The following is a 22,660-nucleotide window of genomic DNA, read 5'->3' as shown; positions in this document are numbered from 1 at the left end:
CAGTGACTACACTTCAAAGAGTAATTCATAGGCTGTAAACTGCTTAGGTATGTCATGAAAGATGCTATATAAATGCAAGTTTTTAAAATGAATTGATAGACAGCTTGGTTAATTGTGTTACATTTTTTGTTTGTTTTAAAGCTCCCTGTAGCCTCAACATAACATCGCGGAACGGCACCATCTACTCTCCCGGGTTTCCCAATGAGTACCCAAATTCGAAGGATTGTAGCTGGTTAATTACAGTACCTTTGGGGCATGGGGTTTACATCAACTTCACTCTACTGCAGACGGAACCAGTGAATGACTACATTGCTGTCTGGTATGACTTTTCTCTGTTTAATTACAAATAAAATTACTTGTTGAATGAAAATATAAACAAAACCAATGGATAATTTTACCATTAGAAGGGTGAAATGTTGAATTACAGTATATTTTTGTTGATAATTAGAACTACTGTTATGTTGCTACAGTATTGCAAAACTGGAGTGAGAAGGTTCTGCTGCCAAACTACCTGGGGGACATCATGTTGTGTATTGTACCTCAACAACCATATCATCTTTTCAAGGTGTTCCAAATTTACAGGATGTTTTCCAATCTGTTCTCCTACCTTAAATTCAGAATGGCATCGCTGATACTTATTTTCTTCGACTGCTCTGGGAGATTGGGTGCACACATGCAATACAGTTCAGAATCCTGTGGAAGTGCTACATGGTTGTGCCCAAGCTTGTTTCTGCAAAGGAAAATGCTGTCCAAGGTTATGTTAAAATGTATTTAAACTCTGGCACCATGAAGTGCCAGTTGCTTTTTTCCACGATCTGATTTCTCTTCCTTCTCTTCTGGTTGGAGACTAACATCTTCTGAATTTTCCTCTTACATAGATATACTTTCTACCAGTGGCACTGGGGAAAATGGAGGTATAGATAGGATACCAAAAAATCAGTTATTTAACTGTTTGTTTACAATTGGGTAGCTTGTCTATTAATTTGTGATTAATGCCCAATTGATAATAACAGATCAGAAAACTCTTCCCTGCTTTATGTGAAATCAGAAAATTAGTTTTTAAAACTTTTCAAGTTGCAACTGATGAATATCATGTTAGTTTATTCAAAAAATCATTTACCTATACTTGGAGATAATTTTTAGCAACAGTTGGGATGTAGATTTAGAACAGAACAATTGATTTACTGCCCTCCCTCCTGTATTATGCCATTAATGGAAGATGTTTTGACATTTAATTCAGTCAATAGAAACAAGTAATGTGACTTCAGAAAAAAGAGTTTCCTAAAGTAAAGTGTGGATATACAAAGTAATTATATGTTTCAATTAAGTTACAGACTGTGGTCCTTGTTATAAATTTGGGTCTGTTATCGATAGCTTCTTAGTTTCAACAACAAATTTATATTGTGCCTTTAGCATAGTAAAACATCCCAAGGTGCTTCACAGGAGTTTTATAAAACAAAATATGACATTCAGTGACATTATTCACTTTGTGACAAGAATCCCACATCTTTACATGCCAGAGTAGACTCAAACTGTTGAGCATCTTTTTTTATTCATTCATGGGATATGTGTGTCACTGGCTAGACCAGCATTTGTTGCCCATCCCTTATTGCCTCTGAGAATGTGATGGTGAGCCTTCGCCTTGAACTGCTGCAGTCCATGCAGTGTAGGTACACCCACAGTGCCATTAGGGAGGGAGTTCCAGGTTTTTGACCCAGTGACAGTGAAGGAACGGCAATATAGTTCAAAGTCAGGATGGCGTGTGACTTGGAGGGGAACATGCAGGTGGTGATGTTGCCATGCATATACTGTCCTTGTCCTTCTAGGTGGTAGAGGTCACGGGTTTGAAAGGTGCTGTTGAAAGAGTCTTGGCAAGTTGCTGTAGTGCATCTTGTAGATGGTACTCACTGCTGCCACTATGCAATGGTAGTGGAGCGAGTGAACGTTTAATGTTTTTGGATGGGGTGCCGATCAAGTGGGCTGCTTTGTCCTGGATGGTGTTGGAGCTTCTTGAGTGTTGTTGGAGCTGCACCCATCCAGGCACATGGAGAGTATTCCATCACACTCCTGACTTGTGCCTTGTAGCTGGTCGTGTTACGGTCAAATGAGGAGCGATTGAAGGGCTTTCCTCTTTTCTCTCTCCTTGTTAGACCACAACTTTCTTAAAGTGGATGTACTGGCCAATTCAGTAGGTGTTTGATTACTTACTTGCTCCTTCATAACTAGAACCATCGGACAGGATTTCTTGAATTAACAAAGAAAGAGATTAACTTGATTGTACCTAAACTGAACTAATAAAATAATAAACATGCCAACTTGCAATCACACACACTCTGGAGGTTTATACACATGAAGAGGTTACAGAGTGGGGATAGGTAGATTGGTTGAGTTAGAGTCCATAAAAAAGGTATACAGTCTGTGAAGCTTGGTGATTCGGCTGACTTCTAGCTTAATTTCACAGAGAAAGAGAGAGCAGCAGGAGCAGAACTTTAAAAAGCACTCCAAGAAATCAGAGGCCACAGAGAGAGAGAGAGTGCAGTGGGAGCAGAGCTTTAAAAAGTGCACCAAGAAATCAGAGGCCACAGAGAGAGAGAGAGAACAGCAGGAGCAGAGCTTTAAAAAGCACTCCAAGAAATCAGAGGCCACAGAGAGAGAGAGAGTGCAGTGGGAGCAGAGCTTTAAAAAGTGCACCAAGAAATCAGAGGCCACAGAGAGAGAGAGAGAGCAGCAGGAGCAGAGCTTTAAAAAGCACTCCAAGAAATCAGAGGCCACAGAGAGAGAGAGAGAGCAGCAGGAGCAGTGCTTTAAAAAGCACTCCAAGAAATCAGAGGCCACAGAGAGAGAGAGAGTGCAGTGGGAGCAGAGCTTTAAAAAGTGCACCAATAAATCAGAGGCCAGAGAGTGAGAGAGAGCAGCAGGCGCAGAGATTTAAAAAGCACGCCAAGAACTCAGAGGCCACAGAGAGAGAGTGCAGTGGGAACAGAGCTTAACAAAGTGCGCCAAGAAATCGCAGGCCAGAGAGATAGAGAACAGTTGGAGCAGAGCTATAAAAATCCATCCAAGAAATCAGAGGTCACAGAGAGAGAGAGAGAGAGAGTGCAGAGGGAGCAGAGCTTTAAAAAACATGCCAAGATATTGGATGCCACAGAAAGAGAGAGAGAGAGAGAGCAGTGGAAGCAGAGCTTTAAAAAGCGTGCCAAGAAATCGAAGGCCGCAGAGTAAGAGAGCAGCGGGAGCAGAGCTTTAAAAAGTGCGCCAAGAATCGGATGTCAGAGGGAGGGAGAGAGAGAGTGCAGCAGGGAGAAAAAAATCGAAAATGACATCAGAGTGATGTTGCAGTCGACAGAGAGAGCAGGGAAACAGAAAGCCGGCCGGGGTGAGTATATCGGTAAATTTTTAATTTAATTTCATCTGAAGCAATCGCATATAAAATAAGATTTGATCAGTTCATTAGTTTATAAACTAAAAACTAAAGCTCTTACCTTCCGAGAGCGGAGCGGAGTGGACCTATGGGGAAAACACCGAGAGCGGAGCCCATAAATCGAACCCGAGGATCGAGGCCCAGTCCCTTACCTTCCGGGAGCAGAGCGGAGCGGACCTGTGGGGAAAACACCGAGAGTGGAGCCTATAAATCGAACCCGAGGATCGAGTCCCAGTCTCTTACCTTCCGGGAGCGGAGCAGAGCGGACCTGTGGGGAAAACGCCGAGAGCGGAGCCTATAAATCGAACCTGCGGATCGAGGCCCAGTCTCTTACCTTCCGGGAGCGGAGCGGAGTGGACCTGTGGGGAAAACGCCGTGAACGGAGCCCATAAATCGAACCCAAGGATCGAGGCCCAGTCTCTTACCTTCCGGGAGCGGAGCGACAGGAGCTCTTCCAGCGCGCTAGAGTTTTGGGAAAAAAAGCCAACAGTGATGTCACAGGAGGTGATTGGTTGGTGAGTCACTGCAGTTAGGGAATCGCTCTAAATAGCTGGGTAAGTATCTCAGGTAAGAAAAGTTTAAAAGTTTAAAGTTTCTTTCAAATATAGTAAGTAGTTTTTTTTTAGGGAATTATGCAGTAATGAGGACCAGCGAAGAAAGGCCCGAGAGTAACTGATATTATTGGACATTAAGATCTTTCAGAAGGTTAATTTAATTTAAAGGGTTAAGTCATGGCAGGAGAGCTCAAAGCTGTGGTGTGCTCCTTGTGCTCCATGTCAGAAGCCAGGAACATTTCCAGTGCCCGGGACCAGCATGTGTGCCGGAAGTGTGTCCAGCTGCAGCTCCTGGAAGCCCGGGTTTCGGAGCTGGAGCGGCAGCTGGGGACACTGTGGAGCATCCATGAGTCGGAGAGTATTGTGGATAGCACGTATAGAGAGGTGGTCACACCACAGGCTCAGACTCCACAGGCAGAAGGGGAATGGGTGATCACCAGGCAGAGCAAGAAGACTAGGCAGGCAGTTCAAGAATCTCCTGTGGCTATTCCCCTGCAAAACAGATATACTGCTTTGGATACTGTTGGGGGGAATGGCCTCTCAGGGGAAAACAGCAACAGCCCTATTCATTGCACCACGGTTGGCTCTGCTGCACAGGGGAGGAGTGAAAAGTGTGGGAATGCAATAGTTATAGGGGATTCAATTGTAAGGGGAATAGATATGTGTTTCTGTGGCCGCAAAGGAGACTCCAGCATGGTATGTTGCCTTCCTGGTGCTAGGATCAAGGATGTCTCAGAGCAGTTACAGGACATTCTGAAGGGGGAGAGTGAACAGCCAGTGATCGTGGAACACATTGGTACAAACGATGTAGGTAAAAAAAAAAGGATGAGGTCCTAAAAGCAAAATATAGGGAGTTAGGAAGTAAGTTGAAAAGTAGGACCTCAAAGGTAGTGATCTCATGATTCCTACCAGTGCCTCCTGCTAGTCAGAGTAGAAATAGCAGGATATATTGGATGAATACGTGGCTGAAGAGATGGTGTGAGAGGGAGGGTTTTAGATTCCTGGGACATTGGGACCAGTTCTGGCGGAGCTGGGACCAGTACAAACTAGACGGGTTACACCTGGGCAGGACCGGGACTGATGTCCGAGGGGGAGTATTTGCTAGAGTGGTTGGGGAAGGTTTAAACTAAAATGGCAGGGGGATAGGAACTTTTGCAAGCAGTCTGAGGAGGGGGGAATCACAGACAAGAACAAAAGACAGTAAGGGGAATAAGAAAAGTGATAGGCAGAGAAATCAAGGGCCAGAATCAAACAGGGCCACAGTGAAAAATAGTGGGAAGAGGACAAGTAATGCTAAAAAGACAACCCTTAAGGCTTTGTGCCTTAACGCACGGAGCATTCGTAATAAAGTGGATGAATTAATCGCGCAAATAGATGTAAACGGGTATGATATAGTCGGGATTACGGAGACATGGCTGCAGGGTGACCAGGGATGAGAAATAAATATGCAGGGGTATTCAGTATTTAGGAAGGACAGACAAAAAGCAAAAGGCGGTGGAGTTGCATTGCTGGTTAAAGAGGAAATTAACACAATAGTGAGGAAAGATATTAGCTCTGACGATGTGGAATCTGTATGGGTAGAGTTGAGAAACACTATGGGGCAAAAAACGTTAGTGGTGATGTTGGGAATGGCATTAAGCAGGAAATTAGAGATGCATGCGATAAAGGAACATCTGTAATTATGGGGGACCTTAATCTGCATATAGATTGGGCAAATTAAATTAGTCACAATACCGTAGAGGAGGAATTCTTAGAGTGTATACGGGATGGTTTTCTGGACCAATATGTTGAAGAGCCAACTGGAGAACGGGCCATCCTAGACTGGGTATTGTGGAATAAGAACAAAGAACAAAGAACAGTACAGCACAGGAACAGGCCATTCGGCCCTCCAAGCCTGCGCTGATCTTGATGCCTGCCTAAACTAAAACCTTCTGCACTTCCGGGGATCGTATCCCTCTATCCCCATCCTATTCATGTATTTGTCAAGATGCCTCTTAAACGTCACTATTGTACCTGCTTCCACCACCTCCCCCGGCAGCAAGTTCCAGGCACTCACCACCCTCTGTGTAAAGAACTTGCCTCGCACATCCCCTCTAAACTTTGCCCCTCTCACCTTAAACCTATGTCCCCTAGTAACTGACTCTTCGACCCTGGGAAAAGGCTTCTGACTATCCACTCTGTCCATGCCGCTCATAACTTTGTAAACCTCTATCATGTTGCCCCTCCACCTCCGTCGTTCCAGTGAAAACAATCCAAGTTTATCCAACCTCTCCTCATAGCTAATGCCCTCCAGACCAGGCAACATCCTGGTAAACCTCTTCTGTACCCTCTCCAAAGCCTCCATGTCCTTCTGGTAGTGCGGCGACCAGAATTGCACGCAATATTCTAAGTGTGGCCTAACTAAAGTTCTGTACAGCTGCAGCATGACTTGCCAATATTTATACTCTATGCCCCGACCGATGAAGGCAAGCATGCCGTATGCCTTCTTGGCTACCTTATCCACCTGTGTTGCCACTTTCAGTGACCTGTGGACCTGTACACCCAGATCTCTCTGCCTGTCAATACTCCTAAGGGTTCTGCCATTTGCTGTATACTTCCCACCTGCATTAGACATTCCAAAATGCATTACCTCACATTTGTCCGTATTAAACTCCATCCGCTATTTCTCTGCCCAAGTCTCCAACCAATCTATATCCTGCTGTATCCTTTGACAATCTTCATCACTATCCGCAACTGCACCAAACTTTGTGTCGTCCGCAAACTTACTAATCAGACCAGCTACATTTTCCTCCAAATCATTTATATATACTACAAACAGCAAAGGTCCCAGCACTGATCCCTGCGGAACACCACTAGTCACATCCCTCCATTCAGAAAAGCACCCTTCCACTGCTACCCTCTGTCTTCTACGACTGAGCCAGTTCTGTATCCATCTTGCCAGCTCACCTCTGATCCTGTGTGACTTCACCTTTTGTACCAGTCTGCCATGAGGGACCTTGTCAAAGGCTCTACTGAAGTCCATATAGATAACATCCACTGCCCTTCCTTCATCAATCATCTTTGTGACTTCCTCAAAAAACTTAATCAAATTAGTGAGACACGACCTCCCCTTCACAAAACCATGCTGCCCCTCGCTAATAAGTCCATTTGTTTCCAAATGGGAGTAAATCCTGTCCCGAAGAATCCTCTCTAATAATTTCCCTACCACTGACGTAAGGCTCACCAGCCTATAATTTCCTGGATTATCCTTGCTCCCCTTCTTAAACAAAGGAACAACATTGGCTATTCTCCAGTCCTCTGGGACCTCAACTGTAGCCAATGAGGATGCAAAGATTTCTGTCAAGACCCCAGCAATTTCTTCCCTTGCCTCCCTCAGTATTCTGTGGTAGATCCCATCAGGCCCTGGGGACTTATCTACCTTAATGCTTTGCAAGACACCCAACACCTCCTCCTTTTTGATAATGAGATGACTGAGACTATCTACACTCCCTTCCCTAGGCTCATCATCCACCAAGTCCTTCTCTTTGGTGAACACTGATGCAAAGTTATCATTTAGTACCTCGCCCATTTCCTCTGGCTCCACACGTAGATTCCCTTCTTTGTCCTTGAGTGGACCAACCCTTTCCCTAGTTACCCTCTTTATATATGTATAAAAAGCCTTGGGATTATCCTTAATCCTGTTTGCCAATGACTTCTCATAACCCCTTTTAGCCCTCCTGACTCCTTGCTTAAGTTCCTTCCTCCTGTCTTTATATTCCTCAAGGGATTCGTCTGTTCTCAGTTTTCCAGCCCTTATGAATGCTTCCTTTGTCTTTTTGACTAGGCTCACAATATCCCGCGTTATCCAAGGTTCCCGAAACTTGCCAAACTTATCCTTCTTCCTCACAGGAACATGCTGGTACTGGATTCTAATCAGCTGACGTTTGAAAGACTCCCACATGTCAGATGTTGATTTACCCTCAAACAGCTGCCCCCAATCTAAATTCTTCAGTTCCTGCCTAATATTGTTATAATTAGCCTTCCCCCAATTTGGAACCTTCACCCGAGGACTACTCTTATCCTTATCCACAGTACCTTAAAACTTATGGATTTTTGGTCACTGTTGGGAGAGGAATGAGAGAGGAATAATTGACAGCCTAGTGGTGCAAGACCCCTTGGGGACGAGTGACCATATTATGATAAAATTCTTCATCAAGATGGAGAGTGACGTAGCTGATTCTGAGACAAGGGTCCTGAATCTTAGTCAAGGAAACTACGAAGGTATGAGGTGCGAGTTGGCTATGACGGATTGGGAAACGTTACTTAAAGGGATGATGGTGGATAATCAATGGCAAACATTGAAAGAGCGCATGGATGAACTGCAACAACTGGTTATCCCTGTCTGGTGCAAAAGTAAAACGGGAAAGGTAGCCAAACCATGGCTTACAAGGGAAATTAGAGATAGTATTAGATCCAAGGAAGAGGCATATAAATTTGCCAGTAAAAACAACAGACCTGAGGATTGAGAGCAGTTTAGAATTCAGCAACAGAGGACCAAGGGATTGATTAAGAAGGGGAATGTACAGTACGAGAGCAAGCTTGCGGGAAACATAAAAACTGACTGTAAAAGTTTCTATAGGTACGTGAAGAGAAAAAGATTGGTGAAGACAAATGTAGGTCCCTTACAGTCAGAAACAAGGGAATGTATTATGTGGAATAAAGAAATGACTGACCAACTAAATGCATACTTTGGTTGTCTTCACAAAGGAAGACACAAATATCATACCAGAAATGTTGGGGAACACAGGGCTTAGTGAGACAGAGGAACTGAAAGAAATCAGTATCAGTCGAGAAATGGTGTTGGGGAAATTGATGGGATTGAAGGCCAATGAATCCCCAGGGCCTGATGGTATGCATCCCAGAGTACTTAAGGAGGTGGTCCTAGAAATAGTGGAGGTCATCTTCCAAGGTTCTATAGACTCTGGAATAGTTCCTACAGATTGGAGGATAGCGAATGTAACTGCACTACTTAAAAAGGGAGGTAGAGAGAAAGCAGGGAATTATAGACCAGTCAGCCTAACGTCGGTAGTGGGGAAAATTCTAGAGTCCATTATCAAAGATTTTATAGCAGAGCAATAAGAGAACAGTGGTAAAATCAGGCAGAGTCAGCATGGATATACGAAAGGGAAATTATGCTTGACAAATCTACTGGAATTCTTCAAGGATGTAACTAGCAGAGTTGATGAGGGGGAGCCAGTGGATGTGGTTTATTTGGACTTTCAGAAGGCTTTCAACAAAATCCCACATAAGAGATTAGCATGTAAAATTAAAGCGCATGGGATTGGGGGTAGTGTATTGTGATGGATAGAAAATTGGTTGGCAGACAGGAAACAAACAGTCGGGATAAATGGGTCTTTTTCGGAATGGCAGGCAGTAACTAGTGGGGTACTGCAGGGATCTGTGCTCGGGCCCCAGCTATTCACAATATACATTAACGATTTAGATGAGGGAACTAAATGTAATATCTCCAAATTTGCAGATGACACAAAACTGGGTGGGAGGGTAAGGAGGATGCAGAGAGGCTTCAGGGTGATTTGGACAAGTTGAGTGAGTGGGCTAATGCATGGCAGATGCAGTATAATGTGGATAAATGTGAGGTTATCCACTTTGGTAGCAAAAATAGGAAGGCAGATTGTTATCTGAACGGCTATAAACTGAGAGAGGGGAATATGCAGCGAGACCTGGGTGTTCTCGTCCACCAGTTGCTGAAGGTAAGCACGCAGGTCCAACAGGTGGTAAAAAAAGGCAAATGGTATGTTGGCCTTCATAGCGAGATGATTCGAGTACAGAAGCAGGGATGTCTTGCTGCAATTATACAGAGCCTTGGTGAGGCCACACCTGGAATATTGTGTGCAGTTTTGGTCTCCTTATCTGAGGAAGGATGTTCTTGCTATAGAGGGAGTGCAGCGAAGGTTTACCAGACTGATTCCTGGGATGGCGGGACTGACGTATGAGGAGAGATTGTCGGTTAGGATTATATTCGCTGGAGTTCAGAAGAGTGAGGGGCAATCTCATAGAAACCTAACAGGACTTGACAGGGTCGATGCAGGAAGTATGTTCCTGATGGTGGGGGAGTCCAGAACCAGGGGTCATTGTCTAAGGATATGGGGTAAACCTTTCAGGACTGAGATGAGGAGAAATTTCTTCACCCAGAGAGTGGTGAACCTATGGAATTTGCTACCACAGAAAGCAGTTGAGGCCAAATCATTGAATGTTTTCAAAAAGGAGTTAGATATGGCTCTTGGGTCTAAAGGGGTCAAAGGGTATGGGATGAAAGCCGGAACAGGCTCCTGAGTTGGATGATCAAGCTATGATCATAATGAATGGCGGAGCAGGCTCGAGGGGCCGAATGGCCTTCTCCTATTTTCTATGTTTCTATGTAAAGCATATTTGATAATTTATCATACAGAGTGAACGAGAGAGACCAGCAGGGAGTGTATTCACTTAAATTCGGACAACTTAATACATAAGCTGTATTAAGTATTATTCGGGTTTATCAGTATTTGTAAGGTTTACTAATAATACTAAAGTTTATTAGAATTGGCAAGCTTTATTCGCATTGGAAAGGTCTATTACCAGTAGGAAGGTCTACATATCTGTGTAATCAAGAAAAGTATAACTTTAGTTGAAGGTGGTTCGAGCATTTAATAAGCACAGTTAATTCTACAATATGTCAGAATTTTCTAAGTTAATTAAGAAAGTAATTAAAGTAAATTAACCAATAACATAAGAGAGCTGTGGGTCTAAGCCGAGTATGTTAAACTTGAATAAGGACAACTGTGTGAGCATGAAATCTGAGTTAGCTGAAGTGTACTGGGTTACTAGGCTAGAAGACAGATCAATAGAGAAGGAGTGGCAGACATTTAAGATGATATTTCAGAATACTCAGAATAAGTATATTCCTACTATAAAGAAAAATTCTAAGGGGACGGCCCACCATCCTTGGTTATCGAAAGACGTTAAGGAAAGCATCAAACTTAAGGAAAAAGCATATAATTGTGCAAAGATGAGTGGCAGGTCAAATGATTGGTCAGAATATCAGGAAGAGCAGAGAATGACAAAAAGGTTAATCAGGAAAAAGAAATTAGAGTATGAGAGGAAGTTAGCTCAAAATGTAAAAACAGATAGCAAGACTTCCTACAGATATTTAAAAAAGAAAAGAGTAAGTAAAGTGAGTGTTGGTCCTCTTCTTCTTCTTCTTCTTTGGCCTCCTTATCTCGAGAGACAATGGGTAAGCGCCTGGAGGTGGTCAGTGGTGTGTGGAGCAGCACCTGGAGTGGCTATAAAGACCAATTCTAGAGTGACAGGCTCTTCCACAGGTGCTGCAGAACAATTTGTTTGTCGGGGCTGTTACACAGTTGGCTCTCCCCTTGCGCTTCTGTCTTTTTTCCTGCCAACTGCTAAGTCTCTTTGATTCGCCACACTTTAGCCCCGCCTTTATGGCTGCCCGCCAGCTCTGGTGAAAGCTGGCAACTGACTCCCACGACTTGTGATCAATGTCACAGGACTTCATGGTCCTCTAGAGAGTGAGAATGGGGTGTTAATAGTAGATAATAAGGAAATGGCGGATGAAATGAACAAATATTTTGCTTCTGTCTTCACAATAGAGGATACAAAAAACATTCCAGTAATAGTTGTAAATCAGGAGGTGGAAGGAAGAGAGGAACTTGGTGAAATTACAATCACCAGGGAAGCGGTACTGACCAAACTAATGGAGCTGCGGGCTGACTAGTCCCCAGGTCCTGATGGGCTTCATTCTAAGGTCTTAAAAGGGGTGGCTAATGAGGTAGTAGATGTGTTGGTGTTAATCTTTCAAAATTCACTAGATTCTGGAAAGGTTCCATCAGATTAGAAAGTAGCAAATGTAACCCCTCTATTCAAGAAGGGGGGAAGGCAGAAAACAGATAACTATCGGCCAGTTAGCTTGACATCTGGCATGGGGAAGGTGTTGGAATCAATCATTAAGGAGGCTATAGCTGGACACTTCTAAAAACTCAAGGTAATCTGGAATAGTCAGCATGGTTTGTGAAAGGGAAATCATGTTTAACCAATTTATTGGAGTTCTTTGAAGGAGTAACATGCACTGTGGATAAAGGGAAGCCCGTTGATGTACTGTACTTGGATTCCCAGAAGACATTTGACAAGGTACCACATAAAAGATTATTGCGCAAAGTAGGAGGTCATGGTGTAGGGGGTAACACATTAGCATGGATTGAAGATTGGCTGGCTGGCAAAAAACAGAGAGTATGCATAAATGGGTCCTTTTCTGATTGGCAGGATGTGACAAGTGGAGTCCCGCTGGGGCCTCAACTTTTTACAATTTATATCAATGGCTTCGATGAGGGTAGCGATGGCATGGTAGCTAAATTTGCAGATGACACAAAGATAGGTAGGAAAGTATGTTGTGAAGAGGACATAAGGAGGTTGCAGACCGATATAGATAGGTTCAGTGAGTGGGCAAAAATCTGGCAGTTGGAGTATAATGTGGGCAAATGTGAAGTTGTTCACCTTGGCAGGAAAAATATTTTAAAAAAAGAGTATTTCTTAAATGGGCAGAATTCCGAGGTGTAGAGGGATCTAGGTGTTCTAGTGCATGAGTCACAAAAGTTCAGTATGCAGGTACAGCAAGTAATAAAGAAGGCTAATGGAATGCTATCCTTTATTACAAGAGGAATTAAAAATAAAAATAAGGATGTTATGCTTTAGTTTTACAGGGCATTGGTGAGACCAAATCTCGAATACAGTGTGCATTCTCCTTATTTAAGGAAGGATGTAAATGCATTGAAGGTGGTTCAGAGGAGGTTTACGAGATTGATACGTAGTTGCCTTTTGAGGAAAGGTTGGGCAGATTGGGCTTGTTTTCACTGGAGTTTAGAAGAGTGAGGGGAGACTGGATTGAAGTTTATAAGATCCTGAATGGTCTTGACAAGGTGAATGTGGCGTGGATGTTTCCTCTTGTAGGTGAGTCCTGAACTAGGGGGCACTGCTTGAAAATTAGGGATTACCCTTTTAGGACTGAGATGAGAAGAATTTTTTTCTCTCAGAGAGTTGTGCGACTTTGGAATCTTCTGCCTCAGAAGGTGGTGGAGGCAGAATCATTGAATATTTTCAAGGAGGTAGTTAGATTCTTGTTAGGCAAGGGAATCGAAGATTATTAGGGGTAGATGGGAGAGTGGAATTCAAGACAGAAACAGATCAGCCATGATCTTATTAGATGGTGGAGCAGGCTCGACGGCCTGAATGGCCTATTTCTGCTCCAAATTCGTATGGTCATAATTCAGTGGTCCTGAGGTTTTTAGTTTGAAGAGTTAGATGACTGGTTCGGTGTGTCTTTTTCAAGATAGCGATGCAGAATGATTTCCTCCAACGGGGTTTCTGATTGTAGCCGGAGTATGCGAAGGCGATCAGTCAACAAGCAGGATTTGAAAGCTTTCAAGCTGGAATGGAAAGAGAGTGAAAGAGAATGGGGGTACCCCTACTTAGGGTCTGCTCATGTCAGAGTCCAGTTGTTTCTCCTCTACTGCAGCAAAAACAGCAGCTTAAAAAACACAGATGAGGAGGACCTTGTCACATGACAGTCACTCAGTCATTCAAACATAGCAGTTCGCAGTATTCCTCTGCTTACTGAGAGAAAAAGTAGTTCCTGTAAACTTCTTGGATCTTGCTGGGGATTTAGCAGACATTTTGTATCTCTCCTTGCGGTCCTTTGCAATGTAGGATACAGTGTTGCAAATTAGGTGATCATCTTAAGCTGAAAGGATGACTTTGCTGGCAGCTTGTTTTTTTTTAAATGTCATAAAAAAATTATATAAATTCAGAGCTCCAGTCAGTGGATTAAAGAAAATTATCACTCAACAAAACACATTGATGCAACAGTAGACAGGAGGTAAATTACTTGCTGCAGAATTCCTAGTGTCTGACCTGCTCTTCTAGCCAAAATAGTTACATGACTGGTCCAGTTAAGGTCCTGGTCAATAATAGCCCCCCAGGATGTTAATGGTGGAGGATTCAGCAGTGCTAATGCCACGGAATGCCAAGGGGAGATGGTTATTTCTCTCTTGTTGGGCATGGTCATTGCCTGGCATTTGCATGATGTGAATGTTACTTGCCACTTATCAGCCCAAGTCTGGATGTTGTCCAGGTCTTGCCGCATGCTGGACTGCTTTAGTATCTGAGGAGTTGCGAATGGTGCTGAACATTGTACAATCATCAGCGAAGACCCCACTTCTGACTTTGTGATGGAGGGAAGGTCATTGATGAGGCAGCTGAAGATGGTTGGGCCGAGGACACTACCCTAAGGAACTCCTGCAGTAATGTCCTGGAGCTGAGATGATTGGCCTCCAATAACCAGAACCATCTTTCTTTGTGCCAGGTCTGACTCCAACCAGCGGAGCATTTTCCTCCTAATTCCCATTGACTTCAATTTTACTAGGACTCCTTGACGCCACACTTGGTCAAGTGCTGCCTTGATATCAAGGGCAGTCTTGATTTCAGCTCTTTTGTCCATGTTTGGACCAAGGCTGAAATGAGGTCTGGAACCGAGTGGCCCTGGCAGAACTCAAATTGAGCATCGGTGAGCAGGATATGCAGTATTTTTACAGTAGAATTATGTAGAGGTGAAACAATAGTGCCCTCTTGACATTTGAAACAGATACTTGTGTATTTTGCATGACATTTATGAGCCTTTCAACCTTTTTGAGGGATGACCGAGAAATGACTAGGAAGACAACAAAACCAACAACTTATGCCATAGGACACCCACCAAAGTCATCACAGGCCAAGCAGCAGAGTGATCAGCAGCCTGCCTCCAGATCAGCTGCTAGTGCAGGGGTTACACCACGTAGAAGCACTTGAAAACATGCAAAAAACTTACCCAGACACATTTGGATTTTAACGGGTGTTTGTAATTTCCCATTTGTTTTCCGCTATAAAGTTTATGCATTTTTGATGTTGAAATATACTGTGGAAAATGCTTACTCCTTCATCCCTTAGTTGTGAGATGCTGACTTCACCCTTCTCCCACAGTGGGCTGCCAGTCTAGGCTCAGCCCTCCTTTGATAAGCACCTCTAATGTCCCAGAGCATGCATGTGATCTGGGTGCTAGACACAGAACCCTAACAGAAAGGAGGCAACAGACTGAATGCTTTTAGGTACTTTTTTTTTGCTTTTACTCTGAGAGACAAGCATGGTGGCTGGAAGCGGGTAAGTATGAGACTGCCTCTTGCCTCCTGACCCTCCCTCCGTCGGCGGCACTGCATCACGCCATGGGGGTCCACAAAGACAGGGTGTATGATACCCATGCCAGGTGATCAATTGGCCTCCAGAGCACTGTCCTTGCAGAGACAAAGTAGCCCTGGCAACTTTGCCTTTGCTACTCCTCTCGGCTTTTCCGCTGCTGGTACTCCCTTACTGACAGCCAATCCACTCACCCAATAGTTTGACCACCCCACCCTTTCACCCAGCTATAAGGACACCCGTACCAATCATCCAGCACCATGCCCACCCGTGCCAACTACCTGAGACCAAGCCCACCCATACGCATAGTGCTGCAGGCCAACAATGGCCTCCATTCCCCCCCCTGCCCCTATACAGTTCTGTTCATGGCTGCCTTCCTGTCATGACACTGAGGCCTCACCTCACTGCTGCCAACTTTCAACGGCCAGGGATCCAAAGACACGTAAGGGTCGCTCGTCGTCAACTTAATTCCAAACCTCCTATTGAACCGAGATCAATTGCATTCAAATGAATTTGAACTAACTGTTGCACTCCTCTCACGTCAGAGCGGCAAGGCTGCCTTGGTGCTTTCCCGCTGCCAACAAAATCCGTAACCAACGTCACGAGGTTGGATTTCTGGGCCGACGCATCCATCACTATTCTTCAGCGTCCACCCCCCCCACACCCCCTCCCCACATCTTGATTCCTGTTCCATATGGCCTAACTAAATTCTGCCCCTTATGTTCATGTGCTGCCACAATGTTATTAAATGAGGAAGTCTAGGATTTAATTCCGCAACAATATAGGAATGGTGATATATGCCAAAGTCAGGACAGGAGCCTTGAATTTATAGCATTCCTATGATGGCTGCAGGACGACATAGATTGGGACCTGAATATTGAAGGGTACATGGCCTTTAGGAAGAGCAGGAAGCCAGGAAAAGGTGGAGGGGTAGCTCTGTTAATTAATGATGGTATTGGCGCAATAGAGAGGGATGTCCTAAGTTCAGGAGACCAGGATGTAGAAACAGTTTGGGGAGAGATGAGAAAACATAAAGGCAAGAAGTCACTTGTGGGAGTGGTGTACAGGCCACCTAACATTAACCACACTGTAGGACGGGGTATAAAGGAAAAAATAATGGCAGTTTGTCAGAAAGGTACAGTGATAATTATGGGGGGTTTTAACCTACATGTAGACTAGAAAAATCAGATGGGCAGAGGTAGCCTAGATGAGGAATACATAGAATGTTTTACGGATAATTTCTTGGAACAATACGTTCTGGAGCCAACCAGAGAGCAGGCTATACTCGACCTGTATTGTGCAACGAGATAGGATTAATTAATGACCTCATAGTTAAGGCACCCCTAGATAGCAGCGATCATAATATGATTGAGGTTTACATTCAGTTTCTGTCGATATTTTAAAAAGAAAATTTAACAAAATGAGCGTTGGTCCTATAGAAATTAAGTCTGGGGAATTAATAATGGATAATAAAGAGATGGTAGATGAATTGAACAGATATTTTGCATCGGTCTTCACTAGTGAGGTTACAAATAACATCCCAGTATTAGTTGCATTCAGAAAATGGAAGGGAGGGAGAAATGCAAAAAAATTACCATCATCAGGGAGGTGGTACTGAACAAATTGTTGGAGTTGTGAGCTGATAAGTCCTCGGGTCCTGATGTACTTCATTCTAGGGTGTTAAAAGAAGTGGCTAGTGAGGTAGTTAATGCATTAATTTTAATTTTCCAAAATTCCTTAGATTCAGGGAAGGTTCCGTTGGATTGGAAAGTAGCAAATGTAACTCATTTATCCAAAAAAGGAGGGAATCAGAAAGCAGGAAACTGCAGACCAGTTAACTTAACATCTGTTTTAGGGAAAATGTTGGAAGCTATTATTAAAGATGTTGTAGCAGGGTATTTAGAAAAATTCAAGGTAATCAGGCAGAGTCAAAATGGTTTTGTGAAAGGGAAATCATGTTTAACCAATTTATTGGCGTTCTTTGAGGGAGTTACATGTGCTGTGGATAAAGGGGAACTGGTGGATGTATTGTACTTAGATTTCCAGAAGGCATTTCATAAGGTGCCACATCAAAGATTATTGCAGAAAATAAAAGCTCATGATGTAGGGGATAACATATTGGCATGGATAGAAGATTGGCTAGCTAACAGGAAACAGAGAATAGGCATAAATGGGTAATTTTCTGATTGGCAAGCTGTAACAAGTGGTGTGCCACAGGGATCTGTGCTGGGGCCTCAACTTTTTACAATTTATATTAATGACTTAGATGAAGGGACTGAAGGTATGGTTGCTAAATTTGCTGATGACACAAAGATAGGTAGGATACTAACTTGTGAAGAGGACATAAGGGGACTACAAAGAGACATAGATAGGTTAAGTGAGTGTGCAAAGACCTGGCAAATAGAGTATAATGTGGGAAAGTGTGACATTGTCCACTTTGGCAGGAAGAATTAAAAAAAAAGAAGCAGATTGTCTAAACGGTGAGAGATTGCAGAGCTCTGAGATACAAAGGGATCTGGGTGTCCTAGTGCATGAATTGCAAAAGGTTAGTATGTAGGTACAGCACATAATTAGGAAAGCTAATAGAATGTTATTGTTTATCGCGAGGGGAATTGAATACAAAAGTAGGGAGGTTATGCTTCAGCTACAGGGCATTGGTGAGACCACATCTGGAGTACTGTGTACAGTACTGGTTTCCTTATTTATGGAAGGATGTAAATGCATTGGAGGCAGCAAAGAGAAGGTTTACTAGACTAATACCTGGAATGGGCGGGCTGTCTTATGAGGAAAGATTGGACAGGCAAAGCTTGTATCCGCTGTAATTTAGAAGAGTTTGAGGTGACTTGATTGAAATATAAAATCCCTGAGAGGGCTTGACAGGGTGGATGTGGAAAGGATGTTTCCCCTTGTGGGAGAATCTAGGGGTCACTGTTTAAAAGTAAGGGGTCACCCATTTAAGACAGCGATGAGGAGAAATTTTTTCTCTCAGAGGGTCGTGAGTCTTTGGAACTCTCTTCCTCAAAAGGTGGCAGAAGCAGAGTCTTTGAATATTTTTAAGGCAGAGGTAGATAGATTCTTGATAAGCAAAGGGGTGGAATGTTATCGGGGGTAGGTAGAAATGTGGAGTACTCCATTCAGCCATAAACTTATTGAATGGCAGAGCAGGCTCGAAGGGCCAAGTTTTTTTTTATTCATTCATGGGATGTGGGCTTCGCTGGCCAGGCCAGCATTTATTGCCCATCCCTAATTGCCCTAATTGAGTGGCTTGCTAGGCCATTTCAGAGGGCATGTAAGAGTCAACCACATTGGCCTACAAGTGGCCTACTCCTGCTCCTAATTTGTATGTTCGTATGTAACTCATTTCCAAAACCTTTCTGTGAGAAAATCCTCAAAAAATCCTGAAAGGCACAGGTCAGATTATGACCCTCGTCCAACATATTTTCATAGCTTGAACTTAACTTCTTTTTCTTACATATTATCAAAACTAGCAACAATAATTAAGTTTTCTAGAATAAGGACTCTCACAATGATCTTATTGCTTGAATGTTCACTTGCAAATTTGATTATTATATTTAATTTAAAAAGTATATCCAAAAGAATATCCATATAATGAATGAACTTCCTGCTGTTCTCTTTCCCACTTGAGATTTTGGTGCAACATTAAGTCACCTAGGCACTGAACAATAACATATGCACAGAGCTGAGTTTTTATGATATCATGTGTTAAATTTATAATTTTTTAAACATAAATTCTAGTTTAAAAAGAAAATGATGGGTGTTATCGCAGATGGACAACAAAATATAAAGAAAAAAACATTGTGTCCAAATTAGAACATTACCATTTTCCTTGCATCCATGAGGAGGACCAGTGTATTTCATTCTTAACTTGTGAGCTGATATTGACAGGTGGGTTGTGCAGGCGGGAGGATGGAGTTTCGGATGAGAAACTTGGAAATCAGGATTTCCCTGCATGCTGCAGAGTTTTAATTCCACAGTGTGCAATTGGAGGGCCAGTGGGGGGTGTCGGGGGGTGGGGGGAAGCAATCCTGCTCCTCCTGGCGCACAAGCAGTGCTGTGAAGATATATAAATTCTCCCTGAGCTGCTGGGTTTCCCGGGGCCTGGGAAACCAGGCCGCCCTACCAGGGTTGAACTTGTAAAACAGATTAAATGTGAGGCACGCACCCTCATTAAAATATTTAAATTGCTTCCACTCTCTTGGGAGCTGGTTGGCTGCCCTGCCTCTGTCCTCTCCATTAAATCTGGAAGTGGATGGGTTGGAGGCGAGCTGGGGTTGGGTTTGAGATTTTTAAAATGTTTATATCTCACAGAACTACAGCTTACCTGTTTTTGGGTGTTAAAATTTTCCCCTTATTTTCACAACATAGCATCAAAAAATTTACTTTTTTTTTACTGATCTGATACATATAATCTTACAGCACTAAGGGAAGGCATTTAATGCATCCTCTTTGAAAGAATTACAAAATGCTGGGAGTATACGATAGACCTCCAGTCAGAGGGAGATAGAAGAGAAAATATGTAGGCAAATTGCTGAGAAGCGCAAAAAACAATAGGGCAGTAATAGCAGGGGATTTCAAATATCCTAATATTAACTGGGATAGAATAAGTGTGAAAGGTACAGAGTGTGCCAGATTCTTAAACTGCATTCAGGAGAACTTATTTAACAAGTACATAGCAACCCCAACAAGACAAGGGGTAGTTCCTAACATAGTTTAGGGAATGAAGTTGGGCAGGTCGAGGGTGCATCAGTGGGAGAGCATTTTGGTGCTAGTGATCATAATTTGGATAGATTTAGCATAGTTATAGAAAAGGACAAAGATAGATCAAGAGTAAAAGTCTCCGTTGGAGAAAGGACAGTGTTACTAAGCTGAGATCAGATTTGGCAAAAGTGGACTGGAAATAGCTACTCGAAGGTAAATCACTGTCAGAGCAGTGGAAGGCATTCAGCAGGAGATAGAGAAGGTTCAGAGTACATAGATTCTCACAAAGAAAAACGGTGCAACTCCTAAATCTAGATCACCCTGGATGTCAAAGAGCATACAAAGTATGAAAAGGCAAGAAAAGGAAGCTGGTATCAGTTAGTGAGAGCTCAATACTGCAGAAAGCCTAGAGGAGTATAGAAAGTGCAGGGGTGAAGTAAAAAATAAAGATTAGGAAAGCAACGAGAGGGCGTGAAAAAATATTGGCAAGTAAAATAAAGGAAAACCCAAAGATGCTTTATGAATACATAAAGAGCCAGAGGATAACTAAGGAAAGAGTAGGGCCCATTGGAGACCAAAAATGTAACCTGTGCATGAAGGCAGAAGACATGGGCATTGTTCTCAATTAATACTATGTGTCAGTCTTCGCAAAGGAGGGGGACGATGCAGACATTGTAGTTAAGAAGTAGGAGTGTGAAATATTGAATGGGTAAACATAGCGAGGAAGGAAATATTAAGTGGTTTAGCATCTTTGAAAGTGGATAAATCAACAGGCTGAGATGAAATGAATCCTAGGCTGCTGAGAGAAGCAAGGGAAGAAATGGTGGAAGCTCTGACCATCATTTTCCAATCCAGTCCGGCTATCGGTGCGGTACAGGAGGACAGCTAACATTGTGCTGTTGTTTGAAAAGGGAGAAATACATAGACGGAGTAATTACAGGCCAATCAGCCTAACCTCAGTTGCGGACAAATTATTGGAAAAAATTCTGAGGGACATTATTTGGAAGGCACAGATTAATCAAGGAGAGTCAGTATTGATTTATTAAAGGAAGGTTATGTCCGACTAACTGTTGATTTTTTGGAAGCGGTAACAAGGAGCCTTGGTGAGGGTATTACATTTAATGTAATCTGCTTGGATTTTAACAAAGCAGACTGGCCAGAGAATTAAAAGCTTCCAGGAAAGTGGCCAGTGGACCAAAAATTTGCTCAGTGTCAGGGAGCAAAAGGTAATTGTCGATGGGTGTTTTTATGATTGGACGGCTGTTTGTAGTGGGGTTTTGTAGGGCTCAGTAATAGTCCTTTGCTTTTCGTGGTATATATATCAATGATTTAAACATAAATATATTGGTATAATTAAGATTAGAGGGCATAGAGACAGAGAAAGTGTCTGGCACAGAAGGAGGCATCATTAAGAGAAATCAAAAATTGATTGTGTGCTTGATAGTGAGGAAGAAAGCTGTAGGCTGCAGGAAGGTGTCAATGGACTGGTCAGGTGGACGGAAAAGTTTCATATAGAATTCAATCCAGGGAATTGTGAGGTAATGCATTTGGGAAAGGCAAACCAGGCAAAGCAGTACACAAAAAATGATAGGATACTGAGAAGTGTAGAGGAACAGATGGACCTTGGGAGTGCGTGTCCACAGATCCCTGAAGGTAGTAGGACAGGTAGATTAGGTGATTAAGAAGGCCTATGGGATACTTTCCTTTATCAGCCAAGACATAAAATATAAGAGCTGGGAGGTTATGCTAGAACTGTATCAAACACTAGTTAGGCCGCAGCTAAAAGGCTGCATACAGTTCTGGTCATCACATCACAGGAAGGATGTTTTGACACTAACGAGTGTGAAGAGGAGATTTATGAGGATTTTGCCAAGAATGAAGAATTTTAGCTATGAAGAAAGATTGGACAAGTTGGGATGTTTTCTTTGGAATGGAGCAGAGTCAGGGGAGATTTAATTGTGGTGCATAAAATTTTGAGGAGTCTCTATAGAGTATGATTGCCTCTAAGAGTAATGTTCCTTTAAGATCTTAGTATGCTAATGAGCAAAGTACCAGTACATAGTCATGTGACTCAGAGCCAGAGTCACTCTGCAACTGTAACACCTTAGAGGCAGATTCTGTAGAAGAGTTAGCTCTGTACTTTATAATAGTATAGCTGTAACAAATCTATTTCAGATCTTCAACAACCTGGACTCCACACATCTAATTTATGTTGCATCAGGCATTATAAAAATAAGTCATTACATGGTGGCAGCTCCTCATTACATGGTGAGAAGAGAAAGTCTAAATTGAAGACCACAGGGGCAAACAGCTTAAAAAATTACCTTCCCACAGCTAAAAGAAAGTTTTTTATAAAACTGGCCCAGACAGGGAAAGAAGAAAACACTTATCTCAAGCTGTAGAAGACAGAGCGCTGAATGACAGGCTTCAAGTCAACCACTGCGATAGGGTGAGTCATTGTCCCGACGGTCCAGGCATCCACGTTGGAAAAAAAAGCTTTGAGGTGCTTGCAAAGTTGATTTTTTTAAAAGCTTAGTAAATGAAAAACTGGGAAAACCCATTCCCTATCTCAGGCAGATCAATTGTTTTCAAAGGCTCCCCCAGGCTGATCGAGGTGGCGCCGTTACAGGAGGCGTCTGACAGCAAAAAACAAGGAAATCTTCCATTCATGCAGCGCATGACTAAAGCTTAA

At 43.0% G+C, this 22,660-nt stretch overlaps 1 protein-coding gene across 3 annotated transcripts in view; it reads left to right on the top strand.

Annotated features, from left to right (window-relative positions):
* Window positions 1-22,660, top strand: part of LOC137355859 (CUB and sushi domain-containing protein 1-like) — a 1,186,508-nt gene that overhangs the window by 847,218 nt on the left and 316,630 nt on the right. For all 3 annotated transcript variants that reach the window (XM_068021465.1, XM_068021474.1, XM_068021456.1), the window contains exon 38: window positions 142-319. In XM_068021465.1, coding sequence (XP_067877566.1) covers window positions 142-319 — 178 coding nt within the window. The remainder of the gene's footprint in view (window positions 1-141; window positions 320-22,660) is intronic.

This window comes from Heterodontus francisci, chromosome 3, assembly GCF_036365525.1.
Source record: "Heterodontus francisci isolate sHetFra1 chromosome 3, sHetFra1.hap1, whole genome shotgun sequence".
NCBI lineage: Eukaryota > Metazoa > Chordata > Chondrichthyes > Heterodontiformes > Heterodontidae > Heterodontus > Heterodontus francisci.
Note: the sequence above shows the minus strand (reverse complement) of the source record. Positions and strands in the feature narration are given on the sequence as shown.